At 44.2% G+C, this 17,437-nt stretch overlaps 1 protein-coding gene across 1 annotated transcript in view; it reads right to left on the bottom strand.

Moving 5' to 3' along the window:
- The window catches only part of AACS (acetoacetyl-CoA synthetase), a 42,038-nt gene extending 29,229 nt beyond the window's left edge, over window positions 1-12,809 (bottom strand). The window contains exons 1-4 of the mRNA XM_068412481.1: window positions 12,623-12,809; window positions 9,580-9,683; window positions 4,933-5,053; window positions 1,830-1,943 (exon numbers count right to left, since the gene is read on the bottom strand). Coding sequence (XP_068268582.1) covers window positions 1,830-1,943; window positions 4,933-5,053; window positions 9,580-9,683; window positions 12,623-12,740 — 457 coding nt within the window. The 5' untranslated portion in view covers window positions 12,741-12,809. The remainder of the gene's footprint in view (window positions 1-1,829; window positions 1,944-4,932; window positions 5,054-9,579; window positions 9,684-12,622) is intronic.
- Window positions 12,810-17,437: the final 4,628 nt, after the last annotated feature.

Below are 17,437 nucleotides of genomic sequence, written 5' to 3' on the forward strand. Positions count from 1 at the left end.
AAGGGAAAAAACAGAGCTGCAGCTTACTCAAACGATGCGAGTTTAACTCCAGAGATTTAGGGAGCTGGGATCCAAAGTGTTTTTCATTGTATTTTCAATGTATTTGTTTCCTTTTTTTTTTTTTTAAACAACAGTAACATCACCAGATAGCCAGACACTGCAATTTGTGCCTCCTCTTGATATCCCTGAAAATCCTTCCAGGCTCCTCATTAGATTCAACACCCACATTTTCTCTCCCAAGAACAAGACGAAGTGCACCCAACTAGGACTTTGATTGGTGTCATGGTGTCCAAGTTTCCAGTTATATGCATAATTAGATATTCTTTTGCCAATGTCTTTGGGGTAACTTTTTAAAATACACACAACAGACTTTCACCATTTGATGTATGCAGAGGACACGTAGTAAGAAACACTGCACAAGTTCTAAATACTCAAACTTCGTGGAGTGTAAGTTTTCCTACTAATTAGTTTGGTTTCAGACAGAGGCTGTTGCTCCTCAAGTTGTCAGATATGAACACGACAATGTTAAGACTGAAAATGGAAACAAAATGAGAGTATTTTAACTTAGTCTTCATTCAGACAAACCCTCCTGACTTGGATGGATGGTTCATACATAATTAAGCAGTTAGCTCTAATTCTATGTAAAACAAAAAGAACAAGCCTACAGCTGTCATAGTTAAGTGTTCAGTTACCAGTTCTGTAGAATACTCATACCATATGCATGCAGTATGAGCTCTTGAGTATATTTTACATTTTCAGGTCATATTTGTGGGTTTGTTTCTTCTGTTTTTGAAGACATGGGTTTGAGTTCTGGTTTGTAACATGCAGAAAACAAACCAAATAGTTTCATCACTTTGGGTTTGCATCATATAAGAATTTACACATACTTAGGATAATGGCCAAGTATTGCTCAAAGAACATGTGATTCCAGTAGTAAGACGGATATGCACATCAGCAGAACTACCATGTAGGAGTGAAGGATATGACAGTTTTGACTTGCACCACAGTGACAAAACTAAAGAGCACATGTTACAGAGTGCATGGTACAGAGATGAAGCAGCTCAGCTGGAAGATCAAAATGAGTGATTTAGAAATAAATGGACCGAGGCCAGCAACTCCTTTCTATGCCTGGACTGTATACTGTACAGGCTATTCACAAGACAAAAAACTGTTTATATAGAAAAATCCCCATGACAGTCTTATGACAGGAAATACTACTCTAGAAAATTTTTGTGAGTTACCAAAAGGATCACAGGGTTCTAACTACTAAGCTCTGCATTGGTATCACTTGAAAAGTTACTGCTCACCAGCTGTTCACCACCACCCTTCTGGAAGACACTACTCCCAACAGCACTGGCAGCAGAAGGTAGTACAAAAGCACATTCCTCAAGAACTGCAATTCACAGCGCACCGCATTACCTGGGGCCGTAGGGTCAGTAACTGCCAGCTGGCACCAGAACAACCAACCTGGGACCATAATTTCTAAGACTGCCCCCATGGGAATCTGCCAGACCTTGTGAGTCAAAGCTCAGCTAGATGCACAGTCTCCATCACTTCCACTTCTACAGAGAGCTGATGAAGCAGATCTTAGTGAAGCTATGAATGAGGTGTTTTTCTTCCCCCTCCAATGCTAGAGAACTTGCAGGCTAATCAAGGTTCCTTCCCTCTAGAAGTGTATTTCATACAAATGTAAATATAGCAGCATAAGAGCCTCTTCTTTGGAATGTTTCTGTGAAAAAGTATTATATATTCATGTTTCTACAACCCTGACTACTCACTTGCATATTTCAAGAAAATTTCTTGTTCTTTAAAAAAACAAAGTTACTCACCCACAACTCTGTCTCCTACTTTTACTCCCATCTTCCTCATGGCTGCAGCATACAAAGCTACAGCTTGTCTCAGTTCTTCAAAAGTAACTTTCAAGATTTCTTCTTTGCCTTCCTCTGAGGAAAGAAGATTAAAACAACCAGTCAGAAATTATGCATTGCGACATAAGTAGAATCTAGTACAAACAACTAATTCTGAAAGAAAAAGAATGCAAAGCAATTTTAGGAAAAGAGTTTCTACTAATAATTACACTTTTTGCTTTTCAAGTTCCTCTTATGCTGTACCAAGCTTTTCTATTTAATGAGAACCAAGTATTAGTAGTATTCATTCAGTAGGCACAAAGACATTTTTAAGGACAGGAACATATATCTGCAAAAATGCAAACTCTTCACTAGCAAAAGGTGTGTTCTCAAAGAGCATTCATGATAAATAGATTGCACTCAAAGCTACTTTCTAACATGGAAAGAACAACCTCATTTTCCCTTTTTGCTCAGTTTTCTCCTAAGGTCTAAGAAGCAGCAGCAAGGTGCCAACTTTAGGTTTTATTACAGCAAGTCACCATTAACTAGAAAATCATGCATATATAGTTACTAAGGTCTGACTTTCTTTTAAATTCACTTTTTAAACATCTGCATTTGCCAACATACCACCAAGCAAATAAACTTTAACTGGACTCCATTCATCTCTGAACAGATCTGCAGGGTGTTTTTATTTCTGTACTGAATGTCAGAGTTACATAAGCTGTTAATAAACCACTGGTGAAACAAAATAAACAAATCTAAATGTTATGAAAGGCAAAGTTTGTCATCTTAAAGGTCCCTTCCTGTACTTCCTCAGCGTGACTCCTGCAAACCATTTGGCCCATCCTGATTCCAGTAGCCAGCACTTCTTATGAAAACACATACGCCAAGGATGTCACAACAAAAATGTACTGCATGCCCTGGTACAGCAGGTCCTCGCAGAACAGCTACCATCAGTCTGATTTCCTTAAGCTGGGGAACAGTATTTTTACTCTTTTGCCTTCTTAGACTTCCATCCCAGTAAACTTAGACCTACATGGAGCAAAACAGCAAGTTGTGATGGGAAACACCACGGAAGTCAACGTAACTTGTAGTTCATAAGCTGAGCAGGGACTGCTAACAGATTCTGTGTTCCCATAGAACAACAGAAAATGGGGCTCTGATCTTGCTCCATGACTAAAGCCCCCAGGAGAAGGGAGTCACAAACAAGAGATTCACAGAGGGAGCCAGTGACAAGTGAAAATTATTTAGGAAAGTTACATTTACATTCCTGTGCTCTATTACACCCACATTGCTCCCACAGAATCATCCCTAGTGAATACATGAACCTGACGCATGTTCCCTAAACACCACTCTGACCTACCAGTGAGGGGTTAACAAAAAATACTCTGACTTAAGAGATCTTAAGAAGATTAAATACAGCAGAAGGTCATGAAAAGAAATGCAGGTGGAAGTCTGTTCACCACAGAGAATTAAACACGTTCGCTCCAGCACTGATACAGTATTCAACTTGAAAATAATTTTGCTCCTTTTGGTATCATCACATGTGATTATGCAACACAAGGTAGTCAGTCTCCAGTACACTCCGTGACTTCCTAACAATATCTACAGGGACAATGTAATCAATGTCAAACCAAATTCACTACATTGACAATAATTCCTTCAATAATTTGAACTGAAACTATTTAACTCCACTTTTTCTCAAGTTGCACGTTTAGCTTTTTACATTAACAAATCAATCACATCAATTCTACATACATTTAGAGCTGACTTACTAATCGGTGTTTGGCTTTCAGTTGTGGCACAAGATGTACTTAACTATATCAATTTTTTCTCCATTAAATAATACATAAGAAGCTTTTCTAATGATCTCAAAATGTGAAAGTAATGAGTTCATCCCTTTGAATCCAGCTTTTGTTACAAGCCCTGTTTCTATCAGACTTCACCAGATCAATTCTTATTACACAAAAACTGGGTCACAGATTTTCCTGTTCTCTCTGAACTGATTGTTGATTTTATACATACATGATCAGAGAGGTTTCTTTCAATACCTCTAAAGCAGTAACATGCAACTGGTAAGTATTTAGTCTTCAGCAGTAAGCTTACAAAAGACTATTCTGTTGTCTCACGTTGTTTTTAAACAGCTACCAGAACAAAAGTAATACATATGTAATTCAAAAACTGATCTCCATGTGTCAGGAACTAGGACTTTTAACAACTACACAATCAATCCATAGTTCTGCATAATTTTCTCTGCTAATGAGCTATAAGACAGCATTGTTTATTGTTAAGTTATTAAGAAGCATCACTGCTTTGTCAGTCTTACAAGGATTAGGTCCAGCAAAAGGGAAGCTCAGAACAACTCCCTGAGGAAGCACTCACACACTACACAGAAGCTAATCCCATCTAACAGAGATTAGAATCATTTTTTAAAGTTACCAAAGGAGCAAATACAGGGAAGGGACTTTGTCTTAACATTACCATCCTCGTTATGAGTATACCCAGATTTTACTAGACTTAAATCTGCTCTGGTATAGCAAAAAAATCAAGACTGAAGCTTTAGTGTTCCAGAAAAGTGAAATTCCAAGTTTTCCATTAATGTAACTGTCCTTTTCTGTATTGGCAAAAGCAGAGTTACTTCCTACCTACAGCCCAGGTAGTCCTTAGTATTCCTAAAATAAAAGGCATAGAAAGAGGCTGGGAAGGACAATAGCAAGCAACAGTGCCAAAATACTTCCTGAAGGCAAGCATTAAGCAAGTGTTTATCACAAATGTGAAGTAATAGCTCAAGTATTGAGTGATGCTAAACACAGCATGATCTCCCCAACCTTAATGCAGTTAAGCACATTCTAAGAAAAATTCTTTCAGTTTGCTAAGGACTTTTCAGAACTATCCATATTCCCAGAGCATGTTTTGCTGGTTTTTGCAGAGCTGTATCATAGATTCTGCAGAGTTACTAACTTTATTTTCCTCTTTTCTCCTCATACAAGCCAGTTTAGTTCAAGGGTTCATAAAAAGCAGAGCCGTTTTATAAAGCCTCATCCTGTGATCTATAAATAAATACAAGCCACTAATTCTTTCTTACTTGCTGCATACAGTGCAATCTTGTCATTGTCCTTGTGCTTCAGGAGATTTTCTGCATAGTTCAGACGGCTGCCTTTGAACCACTCTGGGACATCTGCAATACTTTTGGATGTATCAACCACCTGAAAAAAAAAAATACATTCCTGGAAAACTGTAATATAATTTCTTTTTCAGAGTATTGTACAGAAATCAGCTACTGAATTCTAAGCTCTTTATACACTATTAGGCAAGAATAATTTCCTCCAGCTTACAGATGGCAAACAGACATTAGAGCCTGTAATTACAGGCCTGGAAAGATTAATTCTTTGTCAACTGTCACAAGCAAAGATCGTTACAACAGAACTAGAAAAAGTTCCTTGCTGACAGTTCAGACCAGCCTTAAATACACAAGTGCAGCAAACCACTACGACTACATCCAGACCACAAGCTACGTGCAAACCACAGCGCACACTGGGGTTTGCCTCTGGGAACATCCCAAACAGGGACTGAGCTACGGCATATTGCAGCTCTCTACCAGGCCATACACTCCAGCCTCCCTCTTACAAAAATCAAAGCATGGGAAGGTGTGAGTACCCTTTCTTCCCCAGCATGAGTCACAAGGCACAGAGACCAATATCAGGAACTTAAACAATGGTAATTCAAGTTAACTCTCAGCTAAATAAGTGAACTGTATAGTCAAATGTAACTAAGAAGTTCAAGCGTTTTATTCAAGTTCTCCATTTTTTAGTTAAGTTGCAGTAAACATGTAAGTACTCCACAGCTTCAGAGTGCAGAAGCACTGCTACTAACCTCTACAACTAACAAATATCATATCACAAACTGTGTGAGTGCACATTTCTACCATCCTTGATTTGCTGTTTTCTAAAAAGAGGGTCCAAAAACCTAATAAGCCCATATTAAGTAATTCCCTAGTTAGTACTAATACATGCAAAGAACTGAAAAATGAAAAGAAGTCACAAAATTATTGTCAGCTAAAGCAACTTCCGCCCATCTTCAGCTAATTAAGCCTCAAAATATTAAATTACTCCTTGATAAGTCACAGTTAAGACTATACCTTTAATAACAGTGATAGGTAAAGAGCCCCTTAAGCATTAACCACACAAAGGTCTGTAAATTCCTTCCAAAATGCCCCACTGTTCCAAGATTCAACTGCCCAGCAACACACATACTTTGTAATCTTTAAATCAAAACTTTATTCTATAGTTGTGTTTTTGAAAGCTTCAGTTTATACCCTCAGGTTCTTTCATGGATTGCAAATGCATTACAGAAACAGCACTCTTCCATACCAAGTAAAAGGCTCTTCTGAAAGCCACATAGAACTCAAAATACCTCCCAATCCAGAAAACTTAATGTTTTTGTGCTTTGAGATGTGCAGGGCATGTATTACTGCAGGCAACCCTAAAATTAATTTTTGTAAGAGAAGTTAAAGCTCATGTGGAACTGCTCTACTGTATTACTTTATTTCAAACACATTTTCTAAAAATGGGAACTCCAGCAGAGTTCTTTGCTCATAACAAGTAGCTAGAGCTGAGTTATAACATGTACCATTTATCAACTCAGGCTGCAGTAGTATTTTTTTATACCAACATACATTACTGCAGTAGTTAGAAGCCACTCAAAACTGACTAATTACTGACTTAGCCTAGAGAAAAGTGAGCAGAATGTTTTGAGCATTTTTCAGAACAAGATCAAACATAGCCCTATTTTCTCCTGAAGTGGAACACCCCTTCAAAGTGCTCCACTACCATAAGGTGCTGGACTCACATACTTGATGCTCCATTATTTTTTACTCAGCTAACACCTACAACTCCTAGTTAAGCCAAATCTCTTTGGCATTGGTACTTTGTTATATGAACAACCTGATCTCTCCCTTAAGAGGCAAGTTCTCAGCAAACAGCAGAAACTCAAGGTCTCCTAGTTATTTAGGGTCCCAGTTCTAGCAAGTCTACAAAAAACGCAGAGCTTTGCAGCAAACCTTTCACTTCATACAGTCCCAACAACTGCTCAGCAAGTCTACAGGAAGGGAAAGAAGTGCAGCCTACAGTACTGCTGACTGCAGCCCTCATTAAACAAGTAATGCTTTACTCCTACTCACAGCAGCACTAAGGCACACAGGCCAATTTGTGTGGTTAGGTGAACATGCCAAGTATCATCTGTACTCACGTGCCACCAGCTCCTGTTCTACAATTGCTCTTCACAGTAGCTAATCAGCAACCACTTCCCAAGCCTCAGTAGCTATGAATAAGCATCACATTAGCAATATCCCCTGTCCACACCTCTACTCATTTCCCCTCCTTGAACTGGTTTGCTAGTTGTGCTACTGCTATGCATTATCATGCCCCAGAGATTCTGCTTACCCTAAGCAGAGACTATACCTTTGAGAATGAATCTCACCATTACCACGAGACAGATAATCCCTGCCTTACTGTGGTGCATGTGATGTTCTGTACGACCTGAAGAGCAAAACAGCATGCCTCATGAAAAGCTGGAGAGCAGATACTATCAGAATGCTCAAAGCAGCCCCTTCACAGCAACAATGGCTGTCAGGTGTTTCTTGTAGCAAGAAAAGAAGTTTAGACTACATTCCTCACTTAAATCAACAGCTACTTGCACCTTGACATAACAATGCCAATGCTACCATGGCAGTTTAGCTTTGTACACTGCAAGTACCTTTGTTCTTTTCAGAAGTGACATGGATATCAATTGCTAGAGTGACATGAGTATGTCTACAAATACTTAAAACCTTTACTAAGTTTAAATAAAACACTGGCTGCATGTATGGTACACACACAAGATTTTATTGTTTTTCTTAGAATGACCATGAAAGCAGAAACTGTTTCACTGGCTGGGAACAGAGGAGTCAACACTGGTTCATGAAAAGTTTTATTGTCCTCAAAGTATAATGCTTACTTCCTACAAGCAGCAGGGATCAAGTTGTAAGACGCTTCAAATCAAACTTTTTAGCTCTTTAGCTACCACAAAACAGCTCAGTTACTGGACCAGCCCTTCCTCCTGACTTACAACAGAAATGGACCAATGGGAAGGACTAACAGCAAGTCAGCTTTGAGGCTCAGCAAACCTGGAGTCAAGCCTTGAAGCTGACACTATGCTGACACTAAGGAAAAGTTAGAGGCAAGCAGCAATGTCCATAAAGTGTGAGTCAAGTATCTTCTGCAGTATTTGTCTATCAGCTGACTCTACCTCTCCTGTTTTAAGATCTCACATCACAGCAAGACCATTGCAGAATAGGCATGCAGGGGCCTAGAAGCTCACAAGTAGTCTAGTTAAAGCTTTCCTAGACATCCCCGTCTTCTTGCTTCTCATCCTCAGGAAACATCCATTTTCAGGCCACCACTGCCTGCTTCAGTCTTCCTTCCAGTCCATCAGCCATTGGCAGTGTCTGGAGGGACAGACTTCCAGGAATACCAGTCCTGTAAGGCAAGAGAACGAGAAGTATTACTGTCCAACTTGCTCACTACAGAGACACGGGTGCAAAATAGCTCCTCTGAACTACTTGTTCAGGACAATTCGCATTCAAGTGGAAATTCAGGCAAATAGCCTTGCTAGCAGCACAGAACATGTAGAGAAAGCAGACAGCATCCAAATACAAGCTGGACAGATTTTTAACTACCATCTCTAGAAAAAATAAAAGACTAATGTGTACAGTCTTCAGACTACATACTTCAAAAAGCAGGCTGGTTCTTACATTCTTGCTGAATTCACTCTTCTAAAAGGTGGGTCACATTAAGACACCTGAGCATGCAGTTTCATGGCTGGAAGAACCACTTGATTTATCATATCATGCCACACAGAAATTTGTAAAATAGGAAGAGGCAAAAGAAACTTACCTGTTCCCTCTGCAGAACTGCCAGTACTCCGAGTGTTCTTGGAACAGATGGCCTCCAGGGGTTAAGATACAAGTCCAGTCCTCTCTCTACTAAGTCCCAGGAAGGTTCCTCTGCATCAAGCTTTTGAAGTAATTAGTCCATCATCTTCCTCAGATGGAAAAACCACAGGGTGATGTTGATATCCTGCACAAGGACTCTATAAGGGTTCCAGCTTTGCCCTCCATTTGCAAGAGCTTCAAAGTCACCTTTATCCCAAAGCAACACTGTGGCATGGTCTGGTATTCCACCTGTGATTGCATTCAACCACTAAAATTCCCTCAGAGATATTTCAAGCCTACATCTGACTGCAGAGACTTCCATAACCAGTTCTACAAAGCCAGAGTGGAACAGCTGTGCTTATCAGGTAAGCTGACTCAGGGAACATAAACATGAACTTGACTGCATGCCAGCATTTACAACATCAAGACGATATTTACCCACCATAATCCTAAAGCAGGAAGCAGTATATTGGCAGACTCCTCATAAGCAGCCAGAACTGCCAAGGTATATGAGAGCACATAACCACAAAGACACTACAGCAGAGTTGTTTAGGACAACAGAACTTGAGGATTTCACTACCCTAAAGTAGATCAGTGACACAACACCACCATTCACCACACAAGCAAATTCAGGACTATACACTTGACAGATTCTTCATATCACTTGCAAACATTCCATTAACAGGTCAAAAGATCGATTGTAAAACTAGTTTATCTCCCCTTTGTGTTGCACTTGACTGTTTAAGATAAACACTGACTCACCTCATCATACAGGCGAGAACATATGATGTTACTGTACTTCCAGAATTCTGCCCAGAAGTCTGAGAAGGATTCCACTGACCACTGGTATAAGTCATTGTAGTTGGCTAGAAGTAATAGATATCTGTTAGCGTTATGCAGAGAATTACAGGAATTTAGACAAACTACAGTTAGGGATATCCTAGATAAATAAAATTTGAGGGTAAAACAACCAGTATGATAAAAGTGATCTGAGTAGATCACTTCTCTGTTCAAGGCAAGTGACTGTGGCATCAACAGAAACAGTCTGCTTGAACACCTGAACAGATGGCATTGTTTCACCTGACTGTGTTACAAGCCATTTAACACATTCACCTTTTCTAATAACTCTGCTCAACATCTACCCCCCCCCCCCCACCCTGAATCAGTGAAACTGAAGATTAGACAGCAGGAGAGAGTCCCGCTTGCTGACACTTCCACTCCCTATCACACCATCAACATGATGCTTTCACACAGCAACAGATAAACAAGTCTTCCTGACAAGAGACATTTGCTGTATGGTTCTAGTCCAGGACCAAAGACCTCTGATAGCATGGTAACACAAAGACTAGATGCACTCATTATCTAACTGTAGTATCAACAGCACTGTGACAAAGGAAGCATGCATTATTCCTCAATAAATAAGTGGAAGTTGTGCCCACAGCCAAATTAAATATTAATATCTGCCATCAGTGACAGCAGTAAGTTTCCTGCTCTGCCAACTGTGTTTCCTATTTGATGCTTTCAGCTAAGCTACTTGAAGTCATTTTCTCCAATTATCTTTGGTTTGTCATCCTGTTATCCAGCAGATTGCTTCAGAAGTCATCTTTGTCTCTCTTCCTACAAGGAGGATATCTTCCAGCTTTGTAAGAGAAAAACCATTCAAAACCATCTCTACACTGTTACTCACACTTGATCACTACAGCTGTTTCCCCATCCAGTTTGTCCTTCCACATCTTATTCCACTCAATCTTTTCCATCAACATGATATGAACCCCCAGGTATTACTGACATAGCAGGAGCAAAAGCAAAGGCTCTTCTCCATAACTCTGCTTTTGCCTACATATTGCCTCAATCTCAGCCTCTCACATACCCTTTTTTACACTCTACTCAAGTTACTCTTCACTATTCTGTACACTGCACAGCAGCTGGTGTGGGGACAAGACTTTAACAAAGGAAAGTTCAAGCTTCCATCTCCACCTTCAGAAAACAATTTTATTGCATGCTCTGAATCATTTGATAAATGCAAAAAGCTGCAAGTCACCACTAATTTGGTTTCTTACAATATGAAGAGGTTTTTCTGTCTTGTCTATACAGTTTGTCCCAAATGAGATTTAGCATGCAGGTCCTTCAGGGCACAGGCCTGTTATTTAGCAATTAAACATTGCATCTTGTTACTAGATTTTCAGGGTTGGGCAGAGCCATGCTGTTTGAAGGATTCTATTGCCCTTAGCTCTCCTCAGTCAGTCCACATCTTAATGTTACATAAAGATTCCATTCTTAGTTGTTGAACAGCACACAGACCAATGAACATCAGTTTAAGTCTAATGGAAGTTGACAAAGGCTTCTACATATGCAGAGGAACCCACTTTTGAACAGAGACAGCCGCTTCAAAATTGGGCGAAAAGATTTCCAGTTGTTACAGCCATAAACATGGGCAGCCCATCTGAAACTGCATCCAATCTTGATCAACAGTACCAGTTACATGACATTTCTACTCAGGAGTTAGCTAAAATTCTGTAGTAACTTGCTCCCTATGTAGCAGGAGAGTTAGACCTTATACATTTGTGTTCAAAGGGGAAATCCCTCAGCAGTCAAAATAATGACCTGGCTTGCCTACATAGTAAGTTCCCAATCAAGGTGCATAGCTGTTTTCCAGACATGAGCTGCTAGAAGCACTTAAGATACATTGCTACTACTCCAGAATGCCTCTGCTTATACCACAGGCCCATTTATATGGGCTGACAAACTTGTGAGGCCACGTGCCAAAACTCCTCCCTCCATCTCCCCTCCCAGACAAATGATCACAGGAAAGCTACACAAGCAACCAGGTCCCCAAATACTTGGGGAAAACAGACAGCATAAAACAAGCTAGTCAGAACTGGAGAGTTTGACCCCCACATGCACTGAAGACCACCTGGTTCACGATCTCAATGAGCCCGCACAGCCAGCACCACTGACTCCTGATACCCCAAGACAACACCTACAGCCAGCAGTCACTGAAAAACAGAACAATCTGGGCTGAAAGACACCTCTGGAGGTCCAACCCTCTACTCAAAGCAGGGCTAAATTCAAGGTTGACAGGTGGTTTCCAAGTCAAAGGACTGCAGACCTATTCACAGCTATATGGGTATTTCTAAATGAGCACTAAGCAGAGCTTGATGTTCAAGAGCTCAAGCTGATGCACAGCAAAAAAACTTAGCTTAAATATTAAAAATAAACATACACTTCATAAACAATGATGATCATGGCCTTAACTCAAATGTCACACACCTATGTTGCTACAGCACAACATAAAGGCTAACACTGCCCTCACAGCCATGATGGCAGTGATCCCTCCTTCCCCTTAAAGCACTAAGTCACTCCAGCACTGCTGCCCTCCCCGGGCAATCCCTGCAAGCAGGAGCTGGGCTATGCCCAGAGCAGCCCGGAGCACCGAGCAGGTACCAATGCCGACACTGCCCGGGCTGACATCCAGCACCAGTGACAGATAAGGCTGTTTGCCGTTCCCAGCACCATGTACCTTCACGGTAACCCCCTGCAGGAGGCACAAGCAGAGCATCACGTTCGCAGCCTGGACCACTGTGCCGCCCCAAGCCCCGGAGGGTGTCTGGGCACCCCGCGGGCACGTTGCCCCCTCTCTGGGGGGCAGGGGCGAACGGCCCGCTGCCCTGCCGCGGGCCCACGACAGTGCCAGCCCCGGGGCAAGAGAGCCCCGCCGAGCCCCCCCAGCCAGAGCGCTGCCCCGAGCAGAGCCCGAGGGCCTCCCCGCCCGGGTACTGCCCGCCCGCCCCCGCCCAGCGCTCACCCAGGCGGATTCCGCAGCTGCTGGCCACGGCGGCGCGGAACCGGTCCATGTGGGTGTTGCGCTTCGTGTCAGGCTCCCACATCACCTGCGACTCCATGATCTCGGGCTCCCGGGACATGGCGGCGGCAGAGGAGAGAAGCGAGCAGCCGTCCCTGCCGCGGGTCACCCACAGCGCGGCCGCCGGCGCCTCAGCTCTCACTGCGGGGGCCCTTCCCCGGACGCAGCGCTTTAACGGCTGCGACCCCGCCCATCGAAACGCTCCGTAACCTTCCGCCGCAGAGAAAAGAGTGCGGAGCGCTGCGCCCCGGCCCCGCCCGCCGAGGGGCAGCGGGGCGCCGAGGGAGGCCCCGGCCCAGGCCCCGGCCCCGCGACCCCCCTCCTGGAGAGCGGGGGGGGTCACCCCCCTCCGGCCCCCTCAGGGCAGCGGGGAAGGCGCGATCGGTGCGGAATGAATGGGGGCTGCGGGAGGCCCCTCGCGGCGGCAGGGCCCGGCCGCTCCCTGCGGGGGTCCCGGCGGTCTGTCACCTCAGGCGGCACCGACCTCCCCCCCCGGAGCCGCCCTGTCCCCCCCGGGGCCGCCCCGACCCGGCGGTCCCCACCCTGACAGGAACCCTGCGGCGGGATTTTATTTAACCACCGGTTTGGGAACAGGATTAAACGGGCCGATCCCGCCCGTGCCCCCGCGGCGGCAGCTGTCGTGCGGCGCCGGGGCCATCTCCCGCCGGCAGCCGCCCTGCCCGGGCGCTCTGGGCACCCGAGACCCGCCGCTTGGGTCCCTGCCACCGCTAAAGGTCACCCAACGCGGTGTCGACACCGGGGAGGAACCATCGCTTCACGCTTTTCACGAGATCTCTGCAAAATTACCACCGCTGCATTATTCCCCCCGCCCCGAGAGGTCTGCAGAAGTCCCCGTTGACAAATGTCTTCGCCCCAATACTGAAGCATTCCTCCATAGCCTCGCTAGCCCAGTTACGCTTTTGTAACGCTCTCTGCCTGCACCTCTTGCACCTTGGATGAAAATCAATTGCTTCTCTTCTTTCAAAATGTGAGGTTTTTCTCTTATGGACAATCACTGTTGCAGCAGTCAATGTTATCCAAGAAGTGGTGGTGATGAAGTGCTTAATAACCACGTACAGGTCACCGTGTATACGTGCTGCTTATGTAACTGTTCTTTTCAAGGTCACGATTTCCCTTCTAGTTTGCAGAAGCCTCGAAAAATACGAATTTGATGGTAAACTGTACATGCATACAGTGTAAATACAACAGTAAATTATATGTAGCAGATAGCAGTATACTTGCTACAAATTTCATTTAGATTTTTTGTATCACTAGAATGTAACTACTTCATTCATTTTACAGGCCATGGCAACACGATTTGAACAATCCCGCAATTTATATTTGCCTCAAGAAAGACCTTACATGTAGCATATTCTTAAATAACTCCCTCCAGAGCCTAGAGGACCTGCAGAGGGTGCGGGGAGAATCAGGAGGCATTACCTGCTTTGCTGAGCCTCCCTTGCCTTGGCAGCGGCGCTTGGAGAGGTCAGTGGAGGTGTGAAATCCGCGGCACGGACACCCTGCCAAGGCCTGGAGATAAGGGAGGGACGCGGGACGCGTGCTCCTGTGCCTGACCCCAGTGTTTCATCATTTCAGCTGGACTTGGGAGCCACGGCCTGTGGTGGAGGAAACAAAGTATCTAGAAGCCCCGTCTCTGCACACCCATGGGAAAGATAAGTTTTACTTTTTGCCCTTTGGGTTGTGAAGACGTTTCTTATGATAAGGAAGCACTAACCCATGTGGATATATACTGACTCGGGACACAAAGTATTGCGGTGCAGCTCTCAGGGTCAGCTCTTACGAGGGTGTTACCTCCCGCCCCGCACCACAGCCCCCTCTGCGAGGGATCTCCGGGGCAGCCCCAGCCCTCCGCATCCATCTGCCCCGGACTGATCTCCCGTCTGTCCTGCTCTGCGGTGTGAAGGTCAGCTTCTGCCCAGGCTTCCTTCAGTTCTCCCAGAGCTACACCTGACACAAACACCTGGTGAACCTGCCACGGCCGCCGCTGATGCGCTCCCAGCGACTACTGGAAGCAAACCCTTAATTTCCCATTTTTACCTCACTTTTGTTTCATCCGGCCCCGCTCTGAGCCTGACCCCCCAACTCTGCCCTGACGGAGTCACGGCTCCGCGGCCTCCCGCCGCCCCCTCGCTCGGGGGGGTGCCGGCCAGGCCGCCCCTCGCCGCCGCCCCTCAGGCGCCGTGGGACCGGGCGGCCCCGCGCTGCGGACGGATCCCGCGCGGCGCACGGCGGCCGCGACGCCCGCGCACCTGATTGGCTGCCACCCGCCTGGCCCCACATCAGCCCAGAGCCCGCTCTCCTCACGGCTGGGCTGACGGCGGAAGAGCTGACACCACGAAGAACCAATTGGACCAGCGGATTCTCAAGCCCTCTTCTCTGTCGACCAATGAGCGGCCGGATCAGAAGGAGGTGTGCCCAATGGGGGGAGAGCTCTCATCCGGCTCGGCGGGAGCGGCCGCGCCGTGATTCCCTCAGGGCTGCGGCGGGCTCGCCGTGGCACCTCGCCACGCCGATATTACTCGTTTTAACATAAAAAAGCAGAATCAAACCAGCAGCCTTCCTCCGCCCAAAGCAACCTGTGCATCTAAAAACAAAATGCGCAGCCAAACCACCTGAGAAGGGACCCAAAAATCCTGTCGCTGAGCTGAAAAAGGCGTAGTTTGACACGGACTGACCCACTCACTGTTCAAGGAGGGGGGGGCGTGCTGCGAATTCTGTGAGAAAACTTGGGCTTTTGGGGAAGCCTGACAGATCCTCTCATTTATTAACAGCAGTTTTACAAATGCATCCTTATTTAGATGTGGTTTTGCCACCGTGTTCCTTTTCCTCATTCCAGTTTTTCCTTATCCAAACCGTTTTTTCCTTCTTTCAAAAGTGACTTTGGAAAAATGGGAAAAAAAAGAAGGAAAATTAAACAAGCCTTTAACGAGAAAATGGGCGTTAAGAGGACTGCAGTGACTACTAAAAATAGTTTGGAGACTAGATTAAGATAGCTGGAAGAAAGTAGCCTGAATGAGATTAACTGGAGTTGACCATTTTAAAATCTTTCTAAGCCTTGCTTTATACCTACTAATAGTTATAATAGGTTAAAGATTAAATCATGTTTTCTGCTTTAGATTAGGTTAGGGGCCCTTCAAAAGATGCTTCAGAACCAATTAACAGTAATAATGATGATGATAGCACTACCTCATTTGGGGTCTATGAGGTAACTAATCTGCAGTCAGTCTGTGAAATTAAAATGAGTGATGAAATGCATGGACCTGTGAGATAGATAAAAGTTTTGTAATAATACCTCACAGCAGTCTGTGCAGTATGTTGAGGCCTGACCATGACCCATTGATCCAACTCGTGGATTAGGAAATCTAAAGATATTGGAAAGTTTTTAAAAAATCCTATATTCAGGGCAGCCACCAGCTGGCTAATGAGTCTGTGTAAGAATAAGAAACTTCTGGCTCATTTGACATCCATGATCTCTGCAACCTCTACGTGGTTTCAGGAGAAGAAGTAACCAGAATCAAAATCAAAAGCATTTGCAGAAAGGGAAGAAGGAAAAGGAAAAGGAAAAGGAAAAAAAGAAGAAAAAAAGCAGCAGTGACACATTGCAAGAGAAGCCTCACAGAGCTAGCAGCAAAACATGCAGAGAAAAGGCCTAAAATGACAAGAGGTCATGAAGTGATCAGCTACGACAAGTTGAGGTTGTGCAATGAAATAAAGACAGAAAAATAAGGGTGAGTGAAGTTAAGGACTGGTCCACAGTAACACCATTTGGCTTTCTTTAAGGCTATGCCATTTTTTTCGGCACAAAAATGATTTAAAAAAGAGAGAACCCTATGAGCTGCTAAAACTTTGACATCTGGAAGACCCCAATTTAGTCTAAATGCTGTTCAGATTGTTGTTAAATCCCTATATCTGAGTAAGACATCTTACACAGTTTCTAGTGCAGATCAGGAAACTGAGAAGTACACTCATGCTTCTGTACAGTAAGACCCTCATCAGAGGATCTTTCTAGAAACCTCACAGTTGTCCTAATTAAAAAGTTCAATGTGGTTGAGATCAGTATTTCAGGCCATGATGCAAAGTATTCTTTGAGCAGACATGATTTCATTTATTTGAAGAAGAATGGCGAGATACCACGTAATTTTGTAAGAGTTGTGGATTTGGAGAGGGGAACATACCCGAAATAGGACATGCCTGAAATAGGCTCATTGAGACAGGTCAGGAAATCAATTAAATACTGGGAAAGATTCCCAAATTATCCCCACCTCAGGTGAAGGACAGCCCTGAGCGCAGGCTTCCAAAGGCAGCCACTGAAACAGGCCTCTGAGCCTCTTGGAGAATGGATGGAAAGAAACAACAAGCACTTTGCGGGAGTGATTTTGAGGGGATCCCACGATGGAAACTCACGCCAAGAAATAAGAACGTCAGAAACAAGATCCATTGGACCAGAAACAGCACAAGGGGACTCAAAGAAGGCCATGCCAACTGGAAGCAAATTGAAGAATTATAATTAGCACAGGGAACAACACTCCTTACACTTAATTATGTTACGGTCGTGTTTTTGTACCGCAAAGTTCTTTACATGTAAGAAATGCCCCAGAAGCGGGCACTTTACTGCGTGCTGGGAGTCTGGGCACAGCACGACACTGAGGGCAGATAACCAGAAACCTCCTAAGAACCTCAGAAATACCCGTCAGCAGTTACCAACCCGTTTTGGAAGAGTATGAGATAGACTTCAGG

Source organism: Nyctibius grandis, chromosome 14 (genome assembly GCF_013368605.1).
Source record: "Nyctibius grandis isolate bNycGra1 chromosome 14, bNycGra1.pri, whole genome shotgun sequence".
NCBI lineage: Eukaryota > Metazoa > Chordata > Aves > Nyctibiiformes > Nyctibiidae > Nyctibius > Nyctibius grandis.